The 22,127-nt window shown below is 41.7% G+C and overlaps 2 protein-coding genes across 2 annotated transcripts; both read right to left on the minus strand.

Annotated features, from left to right (window-relative positions):
- Window positions 1-2,909: 2,909 nt before the first annotated feature.
- On the minus strand, window positions 2,910-5,771 carry LOC6499086 (putative gustatory receptor 98a). Its single transcript, XM_001955298.4, has 3 exons — window positions 4,955-5,771; window positions 3,589-3,824; window positions 2,910-3,529 (listed from the first exon to the last, which is right to left on the minus strand). Exons 1-3 carry the CDS (start codon window positions 5,769-5,771, stop codon window positions 3,416-3,418), a joined length of 1,167 nt encoding a protein of 388 aa, XP_001955334.3. The 3' UTR covers window positions 2,910-3,415.
- A 13,174-nt stretch (window positions 5,772-18,945) lies between these two features.
- Window positions 18,946-20,966, minus strand: LOC6499085 (kelch-like protein 40b). Its single transcript, XM_001955299.4, has 2 exons — window positions 20,778-20,966; window positions 18,946-20,717 (listed from the first exon to the last, which is right to left on the minus strand). The coding sequence occupies exons 1-2, from the start codon at window positions 20,846-20,848 to the stop codon at window positions 19,559-19,561; spliced, it is 1,230 nt and encodes a 409-aa protein (XP_001955335.1). The 5' UTR covers window positions 20,849-20,966; the 3' UTR covers window positions 18,946-19,558.
- Between the last annotated feature and the right edge of the window lie 1,161 nt (window positions 20,967-22,127).

The following is a 22,127-nucleotide window of genomic DNA, read 5'->3' on the forward strand; positions in this document are numbered from 1 at the left end:
GCAACAGCAACGGCAATATGAAGGTTCAAATGTGTAAGGCTCAAATGGCAACCAAACTGGCAGCTGCTTACGGGGCACTCTCGAATACGTCCATAAATATGCCAAAATACTTCAGAAGATTCTGGAGGTATTGATTCGCAAAATTGGCCTGGTTTGGTTCATTTCCCCCTGGCACTAGCTATTTTATTATTTTAATTACAGCTTATTTAGCAACTCGGCTGATGGCGAGGTCTATATGTTGGCCATTTTTTAGATTTTTTGTTAAATTTGCTGGGGGGTCTCCTTCGAAAAATCACAACAATGCAGGGAGCCCTTATATGGCTCCCAGCGAAGGCCATATCTTGACCATTTTCGAACCGATTCTTGAGCGGAATACCTTAAACGATTTGTAGTTAGATTCTTCATCAATCTGCATTAAAATCTAAAAACGAAATATTTTGTAGATTTTTTGTTAAATTTTCTGGAGGGCCCCCTTCGAAAATCCACAACAATGCAGTGAGCTCTTATATGGCCCCCAGCGAAGGCCATATCTTGACCATTTTTGGTCCGATTCTTGAGCGAAATACCTTAAATGATTTGTAGTTTGATTCTTCATCAATCTGCATTAAAATCTAAAAACGAAATATTTTGTAGATTTTTTGTTAAATTTTCTGGAGGGTCTCTTTCGAAAATCCACAACTATGCATGGATCCCTTATATGGCCCCCAGCAAAGGCCAAATCTTGGCCATTTTCGGTCCGATTCTTGAGCGTAATACCTTAAACAATTTGTAGTTTGATACTCCACCAATCTGCAATAAATTCTAAAAACAAAATATTTATTCGATTTTTTGTTAAATTTTCGAGGGGGACCGAAAATGCACAACTATGCATGGATCCCTTACATAGTCGCCCAAAGAAAGCAATATCTTTGCTAGTTTTCATCCGTTTCCTGGCCGGGGTTCCGTAGATATCATTTAATTGCTTTATTTCATCGATCGGTAGCATTTGTTTTTAGTCAGTTACGGTTACTGTTGCAGCGTTAAGTTTCAGTATCTCGTTAAATTAATTGAAATGCCGAAATCTGCGATACTTGCAGCTATTGGAAATTTCGAATCGGATTGCAGATGCCCGGAAGATGTCAGAATCGGGTGGATTTAAACTTCATTTTACTGCGTCCAGTGAACACAAACTATGCCGACGGCTGGCGATATAGTATTGCATCTTTAAATTAAGCCTGTGTGGCAGGACGACCATTATGCAATCTATGCAATGGAAGGTCCGGAATATTATCTAGTGCTTATCGCTCACTCAGTGCTCGCCCACTGATGCATAATACGAGGGCACACACTCTCCATGCATGTTGCAAGATAGTGGGTTATTTGTCGTTAATATGCAAACAGTTAACTACGCCCGCCATCCATTACGGCGGGGTGGGAGTGTGGGTAAATATGCACACAGTTGTGGGCTTGTGTTCGCGTGTTTATTGCATAGCTTATCGGGGCTCACATAGAGCCGGGTTCAATCACAACCGGAAGCGGAAGTTAATTGTGCACAATGTTTAATGCAGCCAATAGTTGATGGTTTAAGCACTGCCCCAATCACAAAAACAATGAGCGAATGCAAATATTGTCAGCAGAAGCTCACAAATTTTCCCAAAAAATGTCGCATATTTTGCAAGCTGGGAGCAGCAGAGAGAAAAGTAATTTGTCGCTAACCAAGTGTGTACTAACCTCATTTTACTAAAAGCATTAAAAATAAAATGTAATCACATGCTTCATAAAAGTAATAACTATACACACACACTGTGGCACAAAAACTGAGACACACGGCTCTATCATAGACAGGAACGAGCTTCCTGCACTTCAAAACGTGCCTGACTACGTGTCGCTATAAAAGTCCTTCTCTGTGTTACGTACGAGTTCCACTCTTACATGTCAGTCATTGCCAAGAAGCAAGGAGGCTGCCATTCTCTCCATTGTCTATGTCAAAGGACTCGTCCTGGCTTATAGCATCCTGGCAGTGGGGCAACGTATCCTGCCTGCTGGCGTCTATGGACATTAATGTGCGTGAGCACATCTGATTTTTATGAGACGATTATGAGTTGCCTTTTATTATTTGCCATTGGGCCAAAGTGTTGCCGCAACCACAATTCTCACACGAACCCGAACCTAGCATTTCTCAGTGATTGAACATTCATCCTGGAAGAACTTCTATGGACATATAATTTGTCTTTTATGAAAACCTGGAAAAGGCAAATCCAAAATTGGAATCAGGACAAAAACTAGCCAGGTGAATGCTCAACGCCGATGCAGCTGCAGGAGGTGTCTTTAAGCTTTCATCGAAGCCCGAAATGAAAATCCCAAATGACTTTACAGTTCATCCTATAGAAGAAGCATTGAACAAAAAATTCATTCTTTAGTAGTTTAAGCTTTAAGGTTATATTTTACAGACGTTGTTAATTAGTTACTCGAAATATTAAATATAAATAACGCAAATAAAACCCAAATCTTTTGAAGGCTTATCCAAAAAAGTCTTGATTTATTTCTCACAGTGCCGTAATTCTGATGAAAGAAGTCTTTAAGCCGTTTCTGAAATGTGCCTTAAATCCACTGTGTCAAATGTCAGAAAGCTCGTTAGGAGCCATTGTAGAAGTATTCGATAGCACTGTCATGTTGCATGCGACAGCAAACAGTTGCACTTTATCGAGAATCTTCATTTGGCTCACTTTAACTTCAGGCTTTTCTTTTGTGAATTTTTGAAGCATGCCTCAAAATGGAAAATTCATCTTGATTAATGAATGGCCTAACAATATTTTCTGTTGAATTTGCCGCTTGGTCTGATATACGGGCTTTTGGTAATATTGGTTTCCAGGCGCTTCAATTCGATCTATCATAAAATTTTGATGATTTTGTTGATTGAAGTGCTGGAGAGAGAATTAGTGCTTACTCGTGCGGACATACTAAGAAAGTTCAAGTATTATGCATGCTCACTTGCCCACATCAATTTAAATTTATTAAATTTTTTTCGGTGCTTTTCAGGAATCATATGATAAATATTTTTTAAGTTTAAGGAGCCGCAGACTTCTCAGTGTACTCTTTGCTCACACACTTGCCCACGTTTAGACATCTGACAGATTGGCCATGCGTGGCAAACAAACCCAAAACACTGGCCCAACTTTCTCCATAACCTCCTAAAATAACAACACCCCTCCTTTACATCGTCCTGGGCAAACGGTCAACGGCCGTGGGCGAAAGTTTATAATAGAATTTTTAAGCATGAATAATTATGTGAGTACGACTCCTTGCCATCTGCTGCTGCGCTGATTGGCCTCGTTGTCCTTCTTTGATTATGCACGGGCAGACATCAAATTTACTAATTATGGTAATTGATTTTAATTTAATAAGCACGCGACTAGACTGCCCAACAACGTGCCATTTATTTGGGTTCAATCGTCGTAAAGTTTTCTGCATGTTTCTTGAGTTTGCTGGCCATGAGGTTCATGCTAAACTGGATGCAAATCACAATGTAGCTCACCATTCCAAAAATGAACTAGAAGGTATACAAAAAGAAATTAATAAATAAAAATATTTGGCAGAGGAAAGCCCTACCTTTCCCAGCATTTCCGTGCTAATTTCCACCAAGCCTGCGGCACTGAACCTGCACTTTTCCTGCCCTAGCTGCATACAGAGCCGGTTAAGAGCGGCATTAAGTTGGCGGTTCCGGCGATCTGTGGTAACCGTATAAAACAAGGATCGAAACCTGCGTTGCAACACATCACAGCGAGTACATATCCAGCAGGGAACCATAATTTCCACGAGCTTTATGCATTCATCAGTGGCACAATCTGCAAAAAAATATAATATATTCTGTTGTGTTTATTAGAAGTATATTTTAGATAAGTGTAAGATAAGTGTTAGATAAGTGTAATAGCCTGAGTAACGGGTATTAGATAGCTAAGAGATTCTGAATGTTACTAACACAAAACACTGGAAGCACTATGCCGCCAGATAATGTTGAAATATATCCAGTATGGCATTCCAAAAGTATGCATGAAAGTCCTCAATATTATTGTGACCAAACTCAGCTGAAAGTTACTCTCCACACACCTAATAGATGCCCAGAGTAGTCCATGTATTTTTTGAAACTGTTTCAGTTTTTCCAGAGACAGACGACGAATGGACAACGTCTCAAACCGCGTTTGTTGAAGTTCATTCACGATGTTGGATGCCCCCTCGTTGAGTTCTATGTGCAAAGCCAAGACCACGGAACAATACAACGCGAATTCCGTCAATCGCAAGGTTATCACTATATCTGAATACATGATGTAGTAACGTACATCTCTCGCACCGGTGAGAGTGGTTGATATAATAAATGTTAGGAAGCATAATAGCCACAATATATACACAATATTGCAATATCTTCGAATGCGTTTTAGATTCACCGATTGGGCCAGATATTGATTTAAGTGAATAATAATTTGCTCAAAGTGTTCCTCGATTTCGTGGCTGTAGTTTTTCCAGAGTAATTCTAGACCAACTGCGACATGACAGGCCATTACGGATACGCATATGGCTATTTCGAAGAACTTCGAAAATTCATCAGCCAAATGGTATGTGACAACTTTATAGTAAAATATAGAATACCACCATGTAAAACATATCACAACTGTGAAAAGAATTATGTGGCAAAACACTTTTGAAACTAGGACGTTTTTTATTGGTAGCATTCCCAGGCCCTTCATTAGGAACTGAATGCGGAGAACCGCGACACTGTGTAGTTCGCCGGAATTTCGACTCATGACTGAAATAGTTTTGGATTGACCTCAACGCCGACACTTAGTAAATTAAGACACAGTTTTAGATTATTTGTGATTATCAGTAAAGTACGCGGCACTCGCGTTGAGATAAATGGATTGGATTGTCAAGTTTAAGAATTGAAAATAGATTCAAGATACTTAAGCAATAGGGTACTAACAAAATTGAATTGTTATGTCCGAGTTCTGGACTATTCCCAGGTACATCCAGTAGGGCAAAGCAGAGGTATCCACAAAGAACTTCACTAGTATGGTGATGAGGCTCAGCTTAAAGTTGTGCTCTACCCTGCGAATAGCTTGCCAAAGTAGTCCATGGATTTGTTGCATTCTTTCCAGCTTCTTTATCGTGAAATGGCGGACGGCCCATGGTTCGTACTGCGTTTGCTGTAATTCCTCCAGAAGATTCCTGCCAGCTAGTAAAAGTTCTTGGTACATGGCCAAAATCACAGCACAGTACAGTGTAAACTCTGAAAACCTCATCAGGGTGACTAGCTCCGAGTAGAGGGCGTAGTATGTAAGGGCTCTAGAGTTCCACACGGTCACAGACACAAAAAGGAAACATCGAATAAGCAATGACACATAAATGGGTTTGCAGTAGCCACGCAGCCGTTGCAGGTTAACATTTTGGCCCAGGTGGGCTTTTAATTTATAACGAATCTCCTCGAGGTGGCTATCTATTTCCTTGTAGTGATTCCACCATATAAGTTCCATTCCGATAATAAATTGAGCCGTTGACAGGCCTACAAAGTCACTCAAGTCAATGGTGCGCGAAAAGGTGTCGTTCATAAAGTCATAGGTGAAATCATAGTCAAAGGTGAATCGAAATTGCGTGGAAATCACAATGGAAACTATGAGCCACAGATTGCAGAGTAATTTTGGTATTAGATGATTCGAAAATGGTAACATTCCAAAATACTTCATGGCACGTCGCATGCGAGATAGTGAGGCGGCGTGTAGTTCTCCCGCAACTTGATCCATGACTGAAACCGTAAATGGAGCGGTTTTTATTGGTCCTCTATTTAATTGGCTAATTGAGATTATCAGTGAAATATGGTCAATTACAAAGAATTTGACATAAAGGGATTAGCGCAACTTTCTTTCAGGTAGCAACAAAAATGTGTATTTTTTTCTGTAAACTCGTGTAGGGGGTCGTATTATGACCCCATTTGTCACCTTACATCTGCCAATTAAGAAATTTTTATTTTGAGAAACATTTCAATTTGCCCTCCTGCCTGGCAACTGATAAGATTCTTTTTGTAATCGCCCAAAATGACACATTTCCCATTCAAATTATCATCAAAGTGATGCCGAGACTAAGTGGAAGCAGATGCCCCAGTGCCCATAAGTGAAATGATTTGTTAATTTCATTTCGCCACCACTCATTCCCATACGCATACTCATACCCATATCCATTCATATTCACACCAACTTGGGGGCGATGAAAATTGCTTATCAAAAATATGGCACGAAGGCGTGGTTTGGTGGGTGGCGCACATAAATTTGCATGCCTTTATTGCAACCACAACGAATTGCGGAGCTGGGAAGACAGACTTTGGCAAACAAACGAGGATGTGTACTCACACGCACACAGAGGCGCTTCATACCCAACACACACATACACACAGGCACAGACACTTACGTCCGCTTTACTGGTTTTTATGCAACCACCGTGGCACTTTGTTTGCACACTTGTATAACACCTGCAGAACGAACGCCTTTGGCGGTGGAAGTAGCAAAAGCATACGAAGTAATGACTTAATTGCCTCGCTCTCAAAGCTACCCAAATCCCCAACCGCTGCAGCACCGAGCCAGCGAGCTACTGAACCACTGAGGCACTGAAGCCACCCAGCCCGACCCGGACGATTGATCCAAAACCGCTGTTGGATGGGGGTGCCTGCAAGAGGGCTTCATAATTCTGCACAGGTGTCGAGAGCGCTTTGTCTTTGATTGTTCGTCTGGAGCGACTCTAATCTCTGCCAGCCACACCATCAGCAGAAGAAGGGAAAGGACTCTACGTCCTGTCTAGCGTGAGGATACTAAGGAGTTGGTCTGGGAGCTACTTCAAATTTGGGGAAGAAGCAAAGAAGTCTCTGGTCTGGGTTCAATTGGAGCAATTGTGCGGCGTTGATTTGTATAATTTTGTAATTTGTATACCGAAATTGTGGCCACACATGTGTATGTGGGTTGGTGGGTGGGGAGAAAACCATTTCACTGTTTTGGGGGTAAAAACGTGTATAAATAAATTAAAATGTATATTGCCAATGGGATATGTTCTGGTTAGGGTCGATGCAAGAGTTTTTTTGCCATTCAAAAGTTTTTTCTACCTTAGGCTTCATAAAATTTTAAATTTACTTTAAACTTTTCTAAAACCTTTTTGATAAAATAAAATTGTTTAAATTTCTTAAAAATATTCTGTATATAAAATAAATGTGTTTTTTTAATCCAAAAACCAATTAAGATCAGAGAAACCAACCATTAAACGTTCCTTATGAATTTGATAAGATTATTAAATTAATTATTGTCCGAATGATTTGCTTACTTTAGAATCTCCCCAATCGGACCCAGTTGCTAAATGTAATTATCGAAATACTTGCCATGGGCTTGGCGTCTATATGGTTATGATATGCCATAGGCACCGTAAGGCATTAGTAAGTGCCCTGCACGTGGCCACAAGGACCGAGTTTGCTGACTTTGAGCTTCCGGGAAATGTGTGTGTTTGTTTGGCTTGGTTTGGTTTGGATTGGAGCTTCCCAGTGCCTCGGATGACTCTGGTTTTGTAATTCTGATGTGGATGGCTGAACATCAGACACGCGCCTTTGCCACAGATGCTGGTGACGACTAACCCAGCCCCTAACCCGGGCAAACTGGAATCCGGCACTCTGACTCCGGAGTCCGGATCAACTGATATGTGGGAGGCTCTAATGTAAGTCATTTCGTGTTATCTGATTTTAATTTGGCGCAATTTCCCTTTTCGCACCTGTTGTGACCTACCTGAACGGCCCTCACACTCCCAGCCTCCGGCTTGCCATTAAAAATATGCAAATATAAATATGCTAATTTGCTGAAAATTGATTTTGCAATTTAATTGAAAATTCCAGGGCACACTGGTTTTTTGTAATTGTTGTTGCCGTTGTGGTTGTTTTTGTGGCAGAATGGGAGTGTGTTACATGAGTCTTGTCGCTGCGGTTGTTCGAACAGCTGCCACAAATTGCATAAATACGAACAATACTCCCAACATTTCCCCCAGAACATTTCCAACCTTCGCACATCATTTGCAACTTTTTGAGCTGCTAGCTGCTTTTAATGGCATTAAAATTGCCAAAATTACAACACGCATCACATACAGCCTGCTCTGCTCTGCTCTGCCCTGTTCGGCTGTGCCCGAGTTGAAAATCAATAGAAAGAAAGTTCAATGCGACGATTCAGCGCCCCAGTATTAGGAGGCACTCCCTGACAAATGTTGCGCCTGATGTATGGCCCCAGACTGGCTCAATAAATTCCATGTCGCTCCCCGTGTTGACTTGCAAAAATGTCAAATGTGGGGCAAGTGATAAATGTGCGGCATTTGGCGAGCAATGCAAACATGGCACCTTAAACTACAATCAAAAATAATTGCATTTTTCACAACCCAATCATTATGAGAAATGTTACAGGGGAAGTCGCCAAAAAAAGAATGAAATAATGATATTGAAAAAAAGCATCAAAGCTGAGAGAAGCGAAAAAGCTGGGTGAAGAAGTCAAAAGTCATGACAATCCCGGCCAGACAATTGCAAAAAGTCAGTGGAATGGCAGCTAACATGGCCAGCTAAGTGATAACAACACACAAGCCCACACATACACCCATGTGTGTGTGCGGCATCACACTTCGGCAACATCATTTATCTTGTCTTGGCAGCCAGCGAGTCCGAGTCCGAGTCGATGTCGAAGTCGCCTGCACTCTGAGGTCCTGGAGCTCCAAATTGGACAGGACCTCGCTCACTGACCGAGACAACAGCCAAAAATATATTTTCGCCATAGCTATTTATTGCCGAATTCCCTTATTTTCTTATTTCTATTCAATGCGGAATGTTTGGCTCTATTTCTCACTTTAATTGGCAAGGTTAAGAGCGGGTGGAGAGTTCATTGAAATGAACTCTAGATTCACTTGTTATTCGATCGCATATTTTTATATTCCTCCTACCCAGCTAAGAGAAGAAAAAAAGGTCACTGTGACAATTATCAAAGCAGAGTTGTAAAAGTTTTCATGCTTTGGTGGGGATTTGAAGCGTAATGACAGCTCAGTTTTTGTCTTTCTGTTTGCGTTTTGTGCTTTTAGGGTTTTCTGCTTTTTGGGTTTCATTCCGTTGTTTTGGCCGCCAGACGTCGCAATTAGGCCAGCAAATGTGGCGAGCAAAAGCCGAAATTGCCATTGGCAAAGGGCAATCCTCCGACCTCCACTCTTCGTCCTCTATTGCCAGAACAAGGACATATCCTTTGGTCTGTTTGGGGGAAAACAATTGAAGATTTATCGTCCCTCGGCGCATTCTTTTGGCACTGCCAATGTGCAAATTTGCGTTGAAATATATTCCCGCCGAAAAGTTGTGTAGGCAGCGCATATAAGTATGCTATACTTTTCCCACAAATCATAATCGATTCATTGACAAGCCGATGTCCACGCCCCTTTCTTCCATTCTTTGGTTCCATTCTATTTTACTTACAAGTTAAAGTATTAAAGGAATTTCTGTATTTTTATCTTTGTTTTATTTCCACTTAGGTAGTGAACAAAGCAAATTAAAAAGGAAGAAATAAAATAAAGAGCTTATAATAACAAGTTCTATTCAAATATGTATTCTGTTTCAAATTTATCTTATTAAAGCTATTAACTATCATTTGATTTATTCTACAGGCCTGAAACAATTTGCTCAGACAGGATTAGCCGACTCCACGTTTTGGTGTCAAGGACAAGCCAAGCTTATAAGCCGATTTCTTTAAAAATATACATATTATACATTTATGTAGAAGCATGCTGTCTTTCAGTTAACAAAAGTCTATTGAATATTCAGCGTTGGTTGCAAAATTAAGACTGTGGACCCTGAGACAACAAACAGCTCAGGTGACTGCCACGGTGACAGCATTATATTCTGGTGCTAAAGATTTTTACCAGTGCTGGCATGGGCGCACCCAAAGATACAGATACATCTACAGCTACAAATCCGAAGAACACGAGCCGGCTACAGTTCCGCTTAGCATTGCTCCTTATTGCTGTTTACCATATTTGCGCTTATTTGTTTGTCGACTGTGGCAAATATTTGAATTTGAATTCAAACGTGCTTGACACATAATACTCCGCCCGGAGCCTTAGTCTTCGTAGCCTATTTCGCTCCGCAAATATTTTATGAATTTCAATGCGCCACCAGCGTCACGGTGTGAGGTGAGGTGTATGGATGTGAGTCGAGGTGAGGTGCAGCAAAAGTATCTGAAGCCGGCAGGTGACACAAATGCGACGGCGAATAAAAGGTAACAAAATGTGAAATTAGTTTGACACGTGTACCTCGGCATAAAAGAATGTGAAATAAACTCACGAACACAAGTACAGAATCATCTCAGCTCAGACAGAGCTTTAGACCTTGAAATAATGTTGGCTTAAGGAATCTACGCGAATAAAGCAGAAATGCTGAAAAGTAACTAAAGGCTGAGGAAAATGGCTTGCCACTGCGAATTTGAAAGTGCTAATTGCCTTGGCATGTTTATCAGAGAAGATCACCCACTATTGAACACAATTACTGAGTGCTAAAGTACACTAAATATTAAATACTATTTGTTAACCTGATTTGCGATGCAGTTTCTTGTAATCTATTTGGAGTTCTGAATTCATTTACCGAAAAGCCCACAGATAAGAGCCTGCAGTTGTGAGTATCTCACAAGTAAGAAGAGCAGAGTGCACACGGTGGACTTGAGGCATTCGTAATCGGATATATATGCAGACTGAGAATCGCATATGTAAATGCAGTAAACGCACAAACACATTTCACCACAAATCTACTTAAAACGCAATTAAGTTGAATGCAAATACGGTTGGGAATTCGGTTCACTGACGGGATGGCGGTGGCACAAGGACCTCCGGTTAAACAATGGCAGTCGGAAAAAAGATGCAGATGCATAAGCCGCTTCCCCCTCATTCCGCCATTTCCAACTTTTTTCTGAAACGCTTTCTCTCTGCAGGCTGCATATACAGGCTAACGTAATTTTCGCAATAAAATATTCCGCGAAATGAAAATAATAAAGGGAAAGCCACTGTTCCTGATAAGATTAAAAAACATTCAGAATATGGCGAAGGTTCAACCCAGAAATAAATAAATCCATTTACACTTCATTGGATTAATTCGAAGATAATCTTTAAAATCTCTTGGAAAGTTCTTGGAAAAGCCTGGGGAATAATTCTTCAATTAAATATTAGAAAAATCAACGGCAATTCATTATAATAAATTGATAGTAGCACTTTATTAAAGAGAAGAATAATGGGTCTCCTTTTTTCGGTCTGTGCACGACCTACCTAGCTCTGCAGCATATGGCAGCAACAAGAAGCTATCTTCTACTTTTCGTCGCTTCTTGCTGATGACTTAAAAGTTAAATTTGTTTTTGAATAAACTTGAATCAAGTTTTTCCCAAGGAACAGGATGCTGACTTTGCACCGGCAAATGAAATGAAAGAAAAAGTTAGGGGGAAGCGGCAACACTTCAAGGTTGTTGGCAATTTGCGAAACACGGCCAGGTAATTGATACGAGTACAGCTGCCAAACAATAAAAATAAAAATTATGCTCCTTTACACATACAGTATATAAATAAAATCAGAAGCGAAGAAAATTTGTGGAAATGCATATGGCAAATTGTTTTGAAGTGCGTGAGCTCCTGACAAATTAATTGCGCGTGCCGGCCTTGCCTTGTCAAAGTTTTGGGTTTCCAATTGCGAAAATTTTGTGCCAGCACACGCCTTTGTGTTTGGGGCTCATTAGGCGCTTCTACTTCGAATCTGAGTTTGGCTTCCAACTGTGGAATGGAGTGGAGTGTGGAGTGGAGTGCATTATGCCAAGAAGTTTATAAAGCCGTACACATGCCAAGTGTTTGGGGTCTGGAAACTGAAAACTGCAAACTGAAGTCGAGGACCAAGGTATAAACAAACGGCCAGAAGTCGTAGTTGCTGTAGTTGTATGTAGTAGTAAGGGAGCCGCTTTTTCGAGCAGAAGCGAAAGGAATTTCCTTGCCATAAATTCACTAAAAGCTTTTCGCAACGAGAATTTGTAGCTACCTTCCGCTGACAACATGGCTCACCTGTACAGGTGAGTCTGTAGAAGGAGGTGGCAGGTGCCTGGTGACTACTGGCTGGTAGCTGGTTGGTGGAGCAGCAGGATCCAGCCACCGTGGGGTGCCCAGTTCGTTGCAGTCAGACCATTTTTCTCGTCCTGAAAACGCCGGCAGCCAAAGCGAAATTTACGCCTTTACCTTCATTATTATTGCACTTTGCCACACAAAAATGCTGTTGTTGTTTTTCTTATTGTTGTTGTCGTCCTTTCGACCTTAAGTCATTGTTTTTGTTGTTGTTGCTGGTGATGGTGGTAGTGGTGGCGGTGGTGCAGCTTGCCACCGCAGACAATTTGGCAAACGTGCAAAAGAAGTTTCTAAATAAAAGTGCAAACTAAATGAGCATTTAGTGTGTTCGCGTCGTAAATTTCAGTTGAAATATTTCTGTCGTCTTACAATTTAGCTGGCAGCCACTGAGCCTGGCTTAAAGCTTTAAAGCCCTTTATTGCCACACGGCGTATGCGTTATGTGTCGCCATGAATACGTTTGCATTTTGCATTAATTATGTGCCAGCGGAGAGGACGGAGTGTGTGTAGGCCTTTGACAGTGTTAAGACCATCTAGGCATCACTCAGGCCGGGCACAATAAAATGGGGTAATGAGGCGCAGCTGCCATGGCTAAATACACACACCGGGAGCTCTGAAGAGGGAGCAACACCACGCACACATACCTATCCACCTTTTTATGGGTCTGACAGTCGTTTGCCAGGATCTGGACCCGAACTGGTCGCCTATTTATGTTTCGGTGTGTATATATAGTACGTACTACGTGTATGTGAATGTGCCTACATACCGCACCGTGGCGCATGACTTCATTAGTGTAATGAAAACAGAAACTGGTAGCAAAAATGTCAAGGTTGATACCCCTTCGCCGCGCTTTGCTCTTTTGAGCAAATCGTCGCCAATCCGACGACCGGTCCATTTTCGGAGGCTTAACTCAGTCCGCCATAGTCCATAGTCCATAGTCCATAGTCCGTAGGCCCGGGCAATGCTGGCAAAAAGGTTAACACTTGCAAAATGGCTAGCAAGGACGTGCCCGAGTTCCGTTTTGAATAACAAATTTAATTAGAATTAATACATGCGGGCCTGAGCCAAAGCCCGGCAAGATTCAATGCCGAGGAAAGCTGAATGGCTGTGTCCCAGAGCCCAGTAATTGGTAAATGCTGAGCCCAGCAATATGTATGAAAATGCTATCAGCATATGCAACGCCGATGGGTTGCTTTCCATCCATTATTTTCATCCATGAATAATCAAATCGATGGATACTTGTATTTTCATTATAATTAGTTACTTTAACCCAATCGGTTAAGAATTAAAAAATTTAGCTGAACTAGAATTTAAGATTATAAAATTTAATTGCGCCCAGTTTTTGGTGGAGTAGCAAGCCAAAAACATTTGTCACAGCCACGCCAACAAGACAAATACACAAAATTTAAGTAAACATGTTAAAACCATAAAAATGCAAGTTTACAAAAGAAGCTGAAAAAGTTTGTCTTAGAGCAGCCAAGACCAACGAAAAAATCGCGTTGCAAAAAAGGCAAGTGGTGTAGAAAGCTATGGCTTCTTCCCATGTAAATCTAAGATTGTGTGGGTGTGCGAGTGTGTCCAAAGAAGAAGAAAAACGCACACAAAGACACATACTATAGTGAGGCAATATTTTTTGCGCTTGCAACGTCCAACAACAATGAAGAGTGTCGGGCGCTGGTGGGCGGGTCGAAATATGTGAAATCATGAATAAACTGCCATGTGCACAACATTCAACATTTTCCATGGCAGCAGCATTTCTTTCTCTATTTCACTTTTTTTTTTACATTTTTTTTCAGGAGTGGAAAGTTTGCTAGGAAAAGCAAATCCAGAGCAAAGGCAAAGGAAAAGCTAAAGCAAAAGCCATTGCAAGGGACCATTGTATTCAGCAAATTCAGCGTAGAACTTGACTTTGTCGGCGAAGACTGTTAACTGCCGCCTTCTGGGGCAAACTTTTCACTTTTCGCTGCTTCCGGGATGATGAAAGGATCCTGGGTGGGAGTAGGGGCTCCTCGTGCTCCACTGAGTGCCAAGCGAGATCAAGAATGTTAATCGATGGCGTACCTTTCATTTTCATTCTTCTTTGACTAACGCCCGAGCACGAGAGCTGGTTTTCCATCTCAACACGCCCCAGAAAGCGTGTGTGACACATAAATATTGGCTACTGCCATCGAACAATGCGGTTTTTTCCAATTCTGTACTTCTGTATTTGATTCATGAAAACTTATTTACGCCTCGGCTGTCGGCGACACATGCTGCCAATTCGGGCAAGCGGTACGCTCCTTTGACGGCATCACTTCACTTGCATTTTGGCGGTAAATCATCGCACACAGCCACACAATTTGCTCAGAAATGCACACTACAATTGCGTAAATGCATCACCTACCAGTTTTGTATCCTGGAAAGGGATAACATATTTTTGAAGAAATCTTTTTAGGGCTCTAAAATTTAAATTTGTAAGACTAGGGATACTAAAGGATACAAAATAGATACCTAAATTGTATTCAGAAAAATCATAAAAAAATATACCCTATTATATATGATCATATGTGATGCTTTAATTTTTTTTATCTATTTAATTATTATTTAAAATTTAACTTTATTTACTTTTTGAGGTATTTTCTCATTCGTTATTCCACAACGAAGTCTTATTTTTCTGCCGTCTCTGCCGTTTTTCCGAGCTGACTTTTCCTCTGCTGTGCTTTTTATAGTTTTTCCTTTTGCCGTTTTGTTTTTTTTTTATTTTTGTACTTTTTTCGCCAACACCCACCATTTTGCGTTTCCTGCAGCTCCAGCTCCAGCTGAGCTTTGGTGATGAAGGGTGCAGCTTAAAAATGAATCATTTGACTTTTTCTTATTAAATAATTTATAAGAATTAGTTGAGATTTGCATTTTTTGCTGGCTGGCCTCCAGTTTGGTATCTTACTTCCACCACCTCTGCTCTCCCCCCCGGTTGAGTCTGCAAATTTCTATTTAATTCGAAATTTATTGCATGCAATTTTCCTTTTTTCCCTCCGCACTTTTGCTGGTCTTGGAATTTTTAGCTTGATTTTAAAGTGCCTGATTTCTTGGCTAGCGGGCAATTGAATTTCAGTCTTGTATCTTGAAATTTGTCCAAAAGTTTTTGGTTGCAGCTTGTGATCCACTTTGGGTTTCTGTGAGATGGGAGTTTGGAGTTCAGGGTCCCGGACAGGACTGGAATGTTTTGCTTCATTAGCCATGTGAAGTGGATCACGAGTTGTAGCAAAAAGTAGAAATAATAAAGACAAACGTACAAACAAAATCCTTTTTAAATTGTATCTGAAATTGTTTTTCAGTTGCATTTCAAAAGTTGCCAGGGGCATGAAAACGAAATGCACGTTAATTTTCATTTCCATTTGCATTTGCATTTCGGCTGACGAACTGCGGCATTGTGGGCGACCAGCTATTTTCGCTTTTGAAGGGGGCGTGGCCAGGCCAGCTTATTCAGCTATCTGCAGATGTAGTTGTTAGCTGTTTTCTGTTAGCTGGTAGATGTTGGTGCATCATTTATATTTGATGTGCTCGCTATTGTTGCATCTTAGGGCAGCTTAAGTTGCCATTAATGCCAGAGAGTGCAGTGTGGATTCTAAGAGCTTTTCCGACTAACCACCCCTCCTCACCCTTGTTAGTTTTTCTATTTTCAATTGCCGCCACTTGCAGGCTCTTGAACAAGTTTTCCGTTTCCCGACAAGCCAAAGCACAAGTTCTTAAATTATTGTAATTTTATACGGAGCTGAAGGAAAATAAACGAACAATGTAACTATGATGTGGCCTGCCAGCTTGTCTGTCTCTCTGCCTTTGTCTGCTTTAAGTTTTGCAGTAATTAATTAACTTTGCTTGCTTAAGAAATTAAATACAAATAACTTTGATATTTGTTTGCCAAACTGGATTACACATCTCATTTTGCCGTAAACGATGACTGAGCGTTGCATGTCTGGCCTGGCTTCTCAGGTTTTAGCTTTTCTCGTAGACTGTTTGCCCAAAATGTGCATATTATTGGAGAATGAGTATCTGTATGCAACTCAATCGCCGGAGCATAATTAATGTCAGTGGCATATTCGATAATGATATTCCAATGATGGCAAAATGTTTAAGCTGAAGTTTAGTAAAACGGGTTCATTAAGCCATGGCATACATTACCATATTGGCTTCAATGCCATGTATTTTGTTTTTATTTCATATATTATTACTTATGAGTGGTCAGTATTTTACGATAAAGAGCACAAGGTTAGGTGAACTGAATGGACAAAATTTGATAAATCTCTTGTGTACACACTTTAGATTTTGTTGGGCTAGTCCGGCCCAGAGCCTCCGCTCATCCCCACTTAGCCATGCAAGCACTTTGTACAACAAAAGCAGAAAAGTTTGGATTCCGGTATAAGAGCTTTGGACGCAGGACTCAGGTCTTCGAATCAGGAAAACTAAAAAGAAAACGGGGATGAGACCATGGCCCTTGGCATAGACTGAATTGGTGACCATATTGTTGCTTTTGCTGCTCTTTGCTTACTTTCTATTCATTTCATTTCAATATGCATTTTATTTGCTGAAAATGTTTAATCGATTTTATGCAAATCATTTCCATTTCTTTGTCGTGTCGGGCTCTGTTATGTTTTGCAGTGCTCGGCTCTACAGGGCTGTGTGGTGTTGTGTTGTTGGGGCACTGCAAACACTCGAAAACCATTACAAAATAATAATAATAAAAATCTTGGCCTGCTCCCTGCCGCAAATAAATTATTTGTGATGGAAGGCCAGAAAAAGCGAGGAGCAAAGAGAAAGCTGGTGAGCTAGAGATGGAGATGGTGACGACGATGGAACTGGAGAAAGGCATGCAAATGTATGCAAACAAAGAAAACTTCCTAATGGAATTTTCCACATGTCGGACATATGCATAAAACCTTCTAAACAAACCCGGCTTGGGTCAGTATGGGTTGGTACCGGGCTCTGGGCACTTTGCAGTGACCATTTTGTTTGAAAGCTCTCAACACACGCATGTCAAAAACTGTGGCCGGCCAACAAAAAAAAAAGCATACCAAACAGAAAAAAGTGGATTGCGAAAAAATGGAAGGAATTGGTTTTGCAAAAAGATGGCGTCAAGCTGAGCAATTTTGCAGCGATTCGATTTGGTTCTGGCAATCCCCTTGGCCGAGTTCGAGCTGGATTCGAGTCTGTGTCCAGGGGGCGTGTGTCAAGTGAGTGGCTTTTCATTATGACCCATGCCCCATAACCCTCTACCCCTACATAGAAATGTGTAAGTAATTTTCGTTGCTGTTGTTGTTGCTGGTGCTGATTCTACGCTTGGTTCTGGTGTTGTGGGATATGCTGCATTGCGGTTTTGGTGCAACAAGCTAATGAGTTTGTGGTTGCAGGGACACCGAGCATAATTGCTTTTAATTGCAATCAGCCAATTATGCATACTTGTAGTTGTGGTCGTGGGGTGCAGAGGAATTTCCAAGATAACCCCAATATTTTGGTCGAAAGATGCTTAATAGTTTGTTTTCTATTGATTTTCAATTGTTTATTTTGTTTAATTGCAGTACTCATATTCATCATTCGCTATCAATATTGCAATAGTCACATTACCCATACGCCCCGTGCGCCGGAAAGTATCTACATTATCTGCAGTCCGATAAGTTTTATTTACGACATTCCTGGAGATCTTATCGGCTGGAACTTTAATTGAAATTCCGACAAATCAAATTAGGAAAACGCAATTATCTAATCAAGCTTTAAGTGTGGCAGCCTTTAAGCTGAAAAACACTCAAAATGCGTCACAGGGGACGGGGCAATGGCCAACTTTTCGGCAACTTTGTGCAATTGAAACATTGGGTCCACCATAAACTTTGCCGCCAAACAGTTTGCCACCCATCATGCCACACTCTACCAACTCCCCGACCCCCTGGATTTTGGCTCTTTTATTCACCCTTCCAGCGCTTAGAGTTTGAGTAATGGAACTTCAAAAACGCAGCCGCCGCAAAACATGAAAACTAAAGCCGCTTTTGTTTGTCCGTGTTTGTTGAACTCGACGGTGCGAATGCCGGATTCGGGGTGAGTGTGTGAAAGCCGAGTGTAATGGCAATTAAGGGGAACAAGCGAAACCACAATAGGATTATCAGTTTTATGCAACTGCCTATAATCGAGACTGAGAGATCAAATAGGATTTCTCAAATGTACAATTTGCTAAAAGGCAAATTGTGGTTCAGCTTCTGGCAATCCTTGCCTTTGGCATTTATAGCAGCTCATTTATGGTTAAATTCTTAAAATTCTTTGGCGGCCTTAATCGTCTTTTGATTCTTTTTTACATTCTTATAATTGGCCCTCATTCATCATATTCAGCGTCAATTATAATGAAGCTACTGCGACTGCCAGAAATGCATCTGTCTTCATTTGCATTGCTGCATTACATCATCATTTCCAGCCGCCCCTTAGGATGCCACGGCATATCCAAAAAAAAAGGAGTGGCCAAAAAAGTCCTCTATAATCTGAAGCTTAATCGGTAGTAATTGATTTATCGCGTGGCGCCCCAACTGCAGACAATTAAATTACATCGACGAAAAAACAATGAATTTCGCAATTTGACCATTCGGTTTGGGCCATTTTTCTTTGGGGCCCAGCAAAAACTTTTCACTGGCCAAATCAATTGCATTTGTATTATTATTTTAATGCACCCGCTAAAAATTTATGAAAGCATAACACAAAGGTAAATAAAAAGTTATTCAAACATTTGCTGTGAAATCCGGAAAGCCCCAAATAAGTCAATGAAAAACGCCATAAAAAAGTAATGAAATCGATTATTTTGATTTGGTTTTTTTCTGATTTCTGAATGTTAATTGTGTTGTTTTTTATAAAAATATTTTGATTATGCCCGTCAATTGGTTTTGGTTGTTTTTTCTCCTATGCTTTACAATGCTTCCGCTGGCTTTGGCGTTGTTTAAACAAAAACTGTTTTTCTTTTTTTGCGGTTTCGTGTCCGACAGCTGGGGGCATTGACATTTGCATGTGTGATTGTTTGCAGTTTTTTTGCTCGCATTCCCATTTGTATTCACATCAGGTTATGTGTGCGAAGGACAAAAATAAGCACACACACCTTCACGCACTCCCAAACAGATCGACAAACAGACCCAAACAGAGTCAGAGCCCATACCTACATCCACAACAGCTCCCGCACAGACTAAGTGCTTAGTTCATAAACGTTGACAATTAATTCAGCAAAATGCCAGCCATTCAGCTAATTGGAAACGCTTAATGCGAAAGCGAAACCAAAGCCCAAACGTCCCGGCCGGGCTAATGAAATTATTTGTAGCAATTATACGGCACCCCAGGGTGTGTTTTTGAGCCGCATACCATACACATCGTCCATCGGTTCTCTATCCCCAGGGGCAGGGCCTATTTATTTAAGAATTTTTGTTGCAATGCCACTCGACAGCAGGGCATCAGCTGGCCGGGCTTGGCGTACTCCAGTGTGTCCAAATAGTTCTGCCCCTCAGCGATAATCCATCCCAGATACTCGTTGAACACATCCAGATTCAGATACCGCCAGTTGGGGCACTCGTACCTGTGGTGATGGCGCACCCTCGGGTGGAAGACCCACTGTCGCTCCAAGGGCTTCTCCAGGCCCAAGGGCTCCTTCAGCGGAGATGCAGGGTCTACAAACTTGTGGGTGATGGAAAACGAGAGTCCCAGATTGATCATGGACTGGATCTCCGGAATATACAGCAACTCCTGGAAGTCACGGTCCGTATGCTTGACCTTGAGAACGGTTGTGTACCAGGCTGGCATGGAATTAAATCGAATCGCCTGCATCAGAGTCACGGCGTAGTCCCGTCGAATGGTCCAATCATGCAGTAGCCATCGCACGGCACTCATAAACATCTCCATCTCGGAGTTAACACACATATTGGAGTGGCTGAGCATGTCGAAGACGTGCTTCGCATCGAACTCCAGATACTCCTCGGTAGCGACGGCCATAAGGAAGAACTTGTGGATGCGGCCAAGCATCAATTCCTGGAGCAAGGGCACCTTTTGTGGTATGGATTCTATGTACAGCAGGAAGGCGTCTCCCTGGTTTATAAGTTTCGGGTCATCCAGGCGAGTCCACAGATGGGCCAGCAGTTCTGGCATTTCCAGGAAACTGGCAGCCATGTAAAGAGCAAAGATGTTTTTTCTGTGGAGCTTGGCCTGCGGATTGATCATCCATTGGTAGGCCAACGCGAACCCCTTGGCACTGATCACCTCCGGACTCAAGGTGATTACATGGGTGGGGTTGAAATGCTTAAAGAACTCTGTACACAGTTGCAGCACTGGCATGTGACACTCGAAGCTCTCATCGCCCACTCGGATCTCCACATCGGGACAAATCTTACCGCTTATCATTTTATTGATTCCATCAAGTAGGAATCCTTTCTTGGCACCGAATGCATATCGAATAACTTCTTTTGATTCGGTGAAGCCCATGTCCTTAAGGCTGACTTCGGGCAGGACTTCATAGGTGCCGACGACTTTTTTTTCGCAGCATTGGGCCACTATCTTCTTTGTTTCCTCGTCGCTAGCATAATATTTGAATTGTATTTGTAGGAAAATAAATCTATGTCCCATAAGTACTTACAATATGGGCAAGTCCAGTTCGTCCTCAGCGATTTTGGAGCTCGCTTTCTTGGCTCCATCCTTTTTGGTCATTTTGTCTTTTCCCGTTTACAATGAGAATTTTGGTTTGTAGATAATACTAGAAATGTTTAAGGAAAGTGGGACGTGTGTTATTTATCCAAAGGGTAAGTTGAAACTCATAGCGCACTGATGTTTTGGCACTCGATTTGTGGCATTTAAAGGATAATTTGCGGCTGGCAAAAAGCCGCAAATGGGCCACACTTAAACTACATTTAAGGATTCCAGCCTCAGATTTTGGATTCTAATTCCTACCTGGGCAGCTCCATGTTCATATGCCGAAACTACGGCCTGAGGGCTCAAGGGCTAAGCCGGGGGATTTTCGAGTGGTGCTGTTTATCTATGCCCACACAGTTTTCAAGTGCTCCAGTGCTCTTGGTTCGGCTGCTGCCACTTCCTGCTCCCATTCACCTCGCCTCATATTGGAGCGACCGCAAATGCCAGTCATTACATGCAACGATTGTGAGCCGGCCAAGATTTCATGTGCCAACAACAAGCAATCAGGCAGGATGGAAGGGATAGACAGCCCAGGACGGACAGGATGTGGAGTGATGGGAGAAGTGGTGTGTGGGTTCGGGTTTTCATTTGGCCTCGTCGTGGGGTTGGACAACAAGAAAATTGAGCTTAAGTTGCAATTAAGCAATTGCCCAGCCGGCTGAGCTGTTCTAGATGCTGATGCTGCTTCTCCATCTGAACCTGGCTAATAGCAGCAAGTAACTCAAGTGGCTGCTAACTCGGCTCTCAAGGGAGAGGGCCCAGCTGCAAATAATGCAAAATTGCAATGAAATGCGGTGATCTCTAACCATGGCAGTGGAATTCTCCGGTCAGCTCCGTTCACATCGCTCGTTCTTTTCTATTTATGTGCCGTTGCTTTCCAATCACCAGCCAGCAAACTTAATACAATATTTAAGCCGCAAACGTAGCACAATGTAAACCAAAGTAATCTCGAACTCAGCTACGGCTGTGTGGCTCGACTTGGCTTGGAATCCTGTGGCAAGTGGCGCAACTTGCGGCCGACTGCAGCAACAGTGCAGTACGAAGAGGTGGACGGGTGGGAGTTTAGCAGCAAATGAAAAAAAGAGGAAAAACAATTTCAGCATTGAGGCAACTTCGCGTTTTTTAAGTGGAAAACTTGGCCCTTACATTTGGCCATGGGGCTAGTGGCTTGCAATGAAGCTTAAAGTGTGCCTCAAATGCAGTTCAAATGTGTTTTCTATATTTGCTAAAGAATTTTTACGAAGTTCACACTGAAAAATATACAAAAAAATAAAAATATTGTGCTTCAAATCATATA

Source organism: Drosophila ananassae, chromosome 2L (assembly GCF_017639315.1).
Source record: "Drosophila ananassae strain 14024-0371.13 chromosome 2L, ASM1763931v2, whole genome shotgun sequence".
Lineage (NCBI taxonomy): Eukaryota > Metazoa > Arthropoda > Insecta > Diptera > Drosophilidae > Drosophila > Drosophila ananassae.

Coding starts and splice junctions, on each gene's coding strand:
- LOC6499085 (XM_001955299.4), bottom strand. CDS start 20,848: ATGACCAAAAAGGATGGAGCCAAGAAAGCGAGCTCCAAAATCGCTGAG. Junction 20,718..20,777: donor GAACTGGACTTGCCCATATT/GTAAGTACTTAT, acceptor ATATTATGCTAG/CGACGAGGAAACAAAGAAGA.
- LOC6499086 (XM_001955298.4), bottom strand. CDS start 5,771: ATGGATCAAGTTGCGGGAGAACTACACGCCGCCTCACTATCTCGCATG. Junction 3,825..4,954: donor GGACATAACAATTCAATTTT/GTTAGTACCCTA, acceptor ATTTTTTTGCAG/ATTGTGCCACTGATGAATGC. Junction 3,530..3,588: donor GCACGGAAATGCTGGGAAAG/GTAGGGCTTTCC, acceptor TATACCTTCTAG/TTCATTTTTGGAATGGTGAG.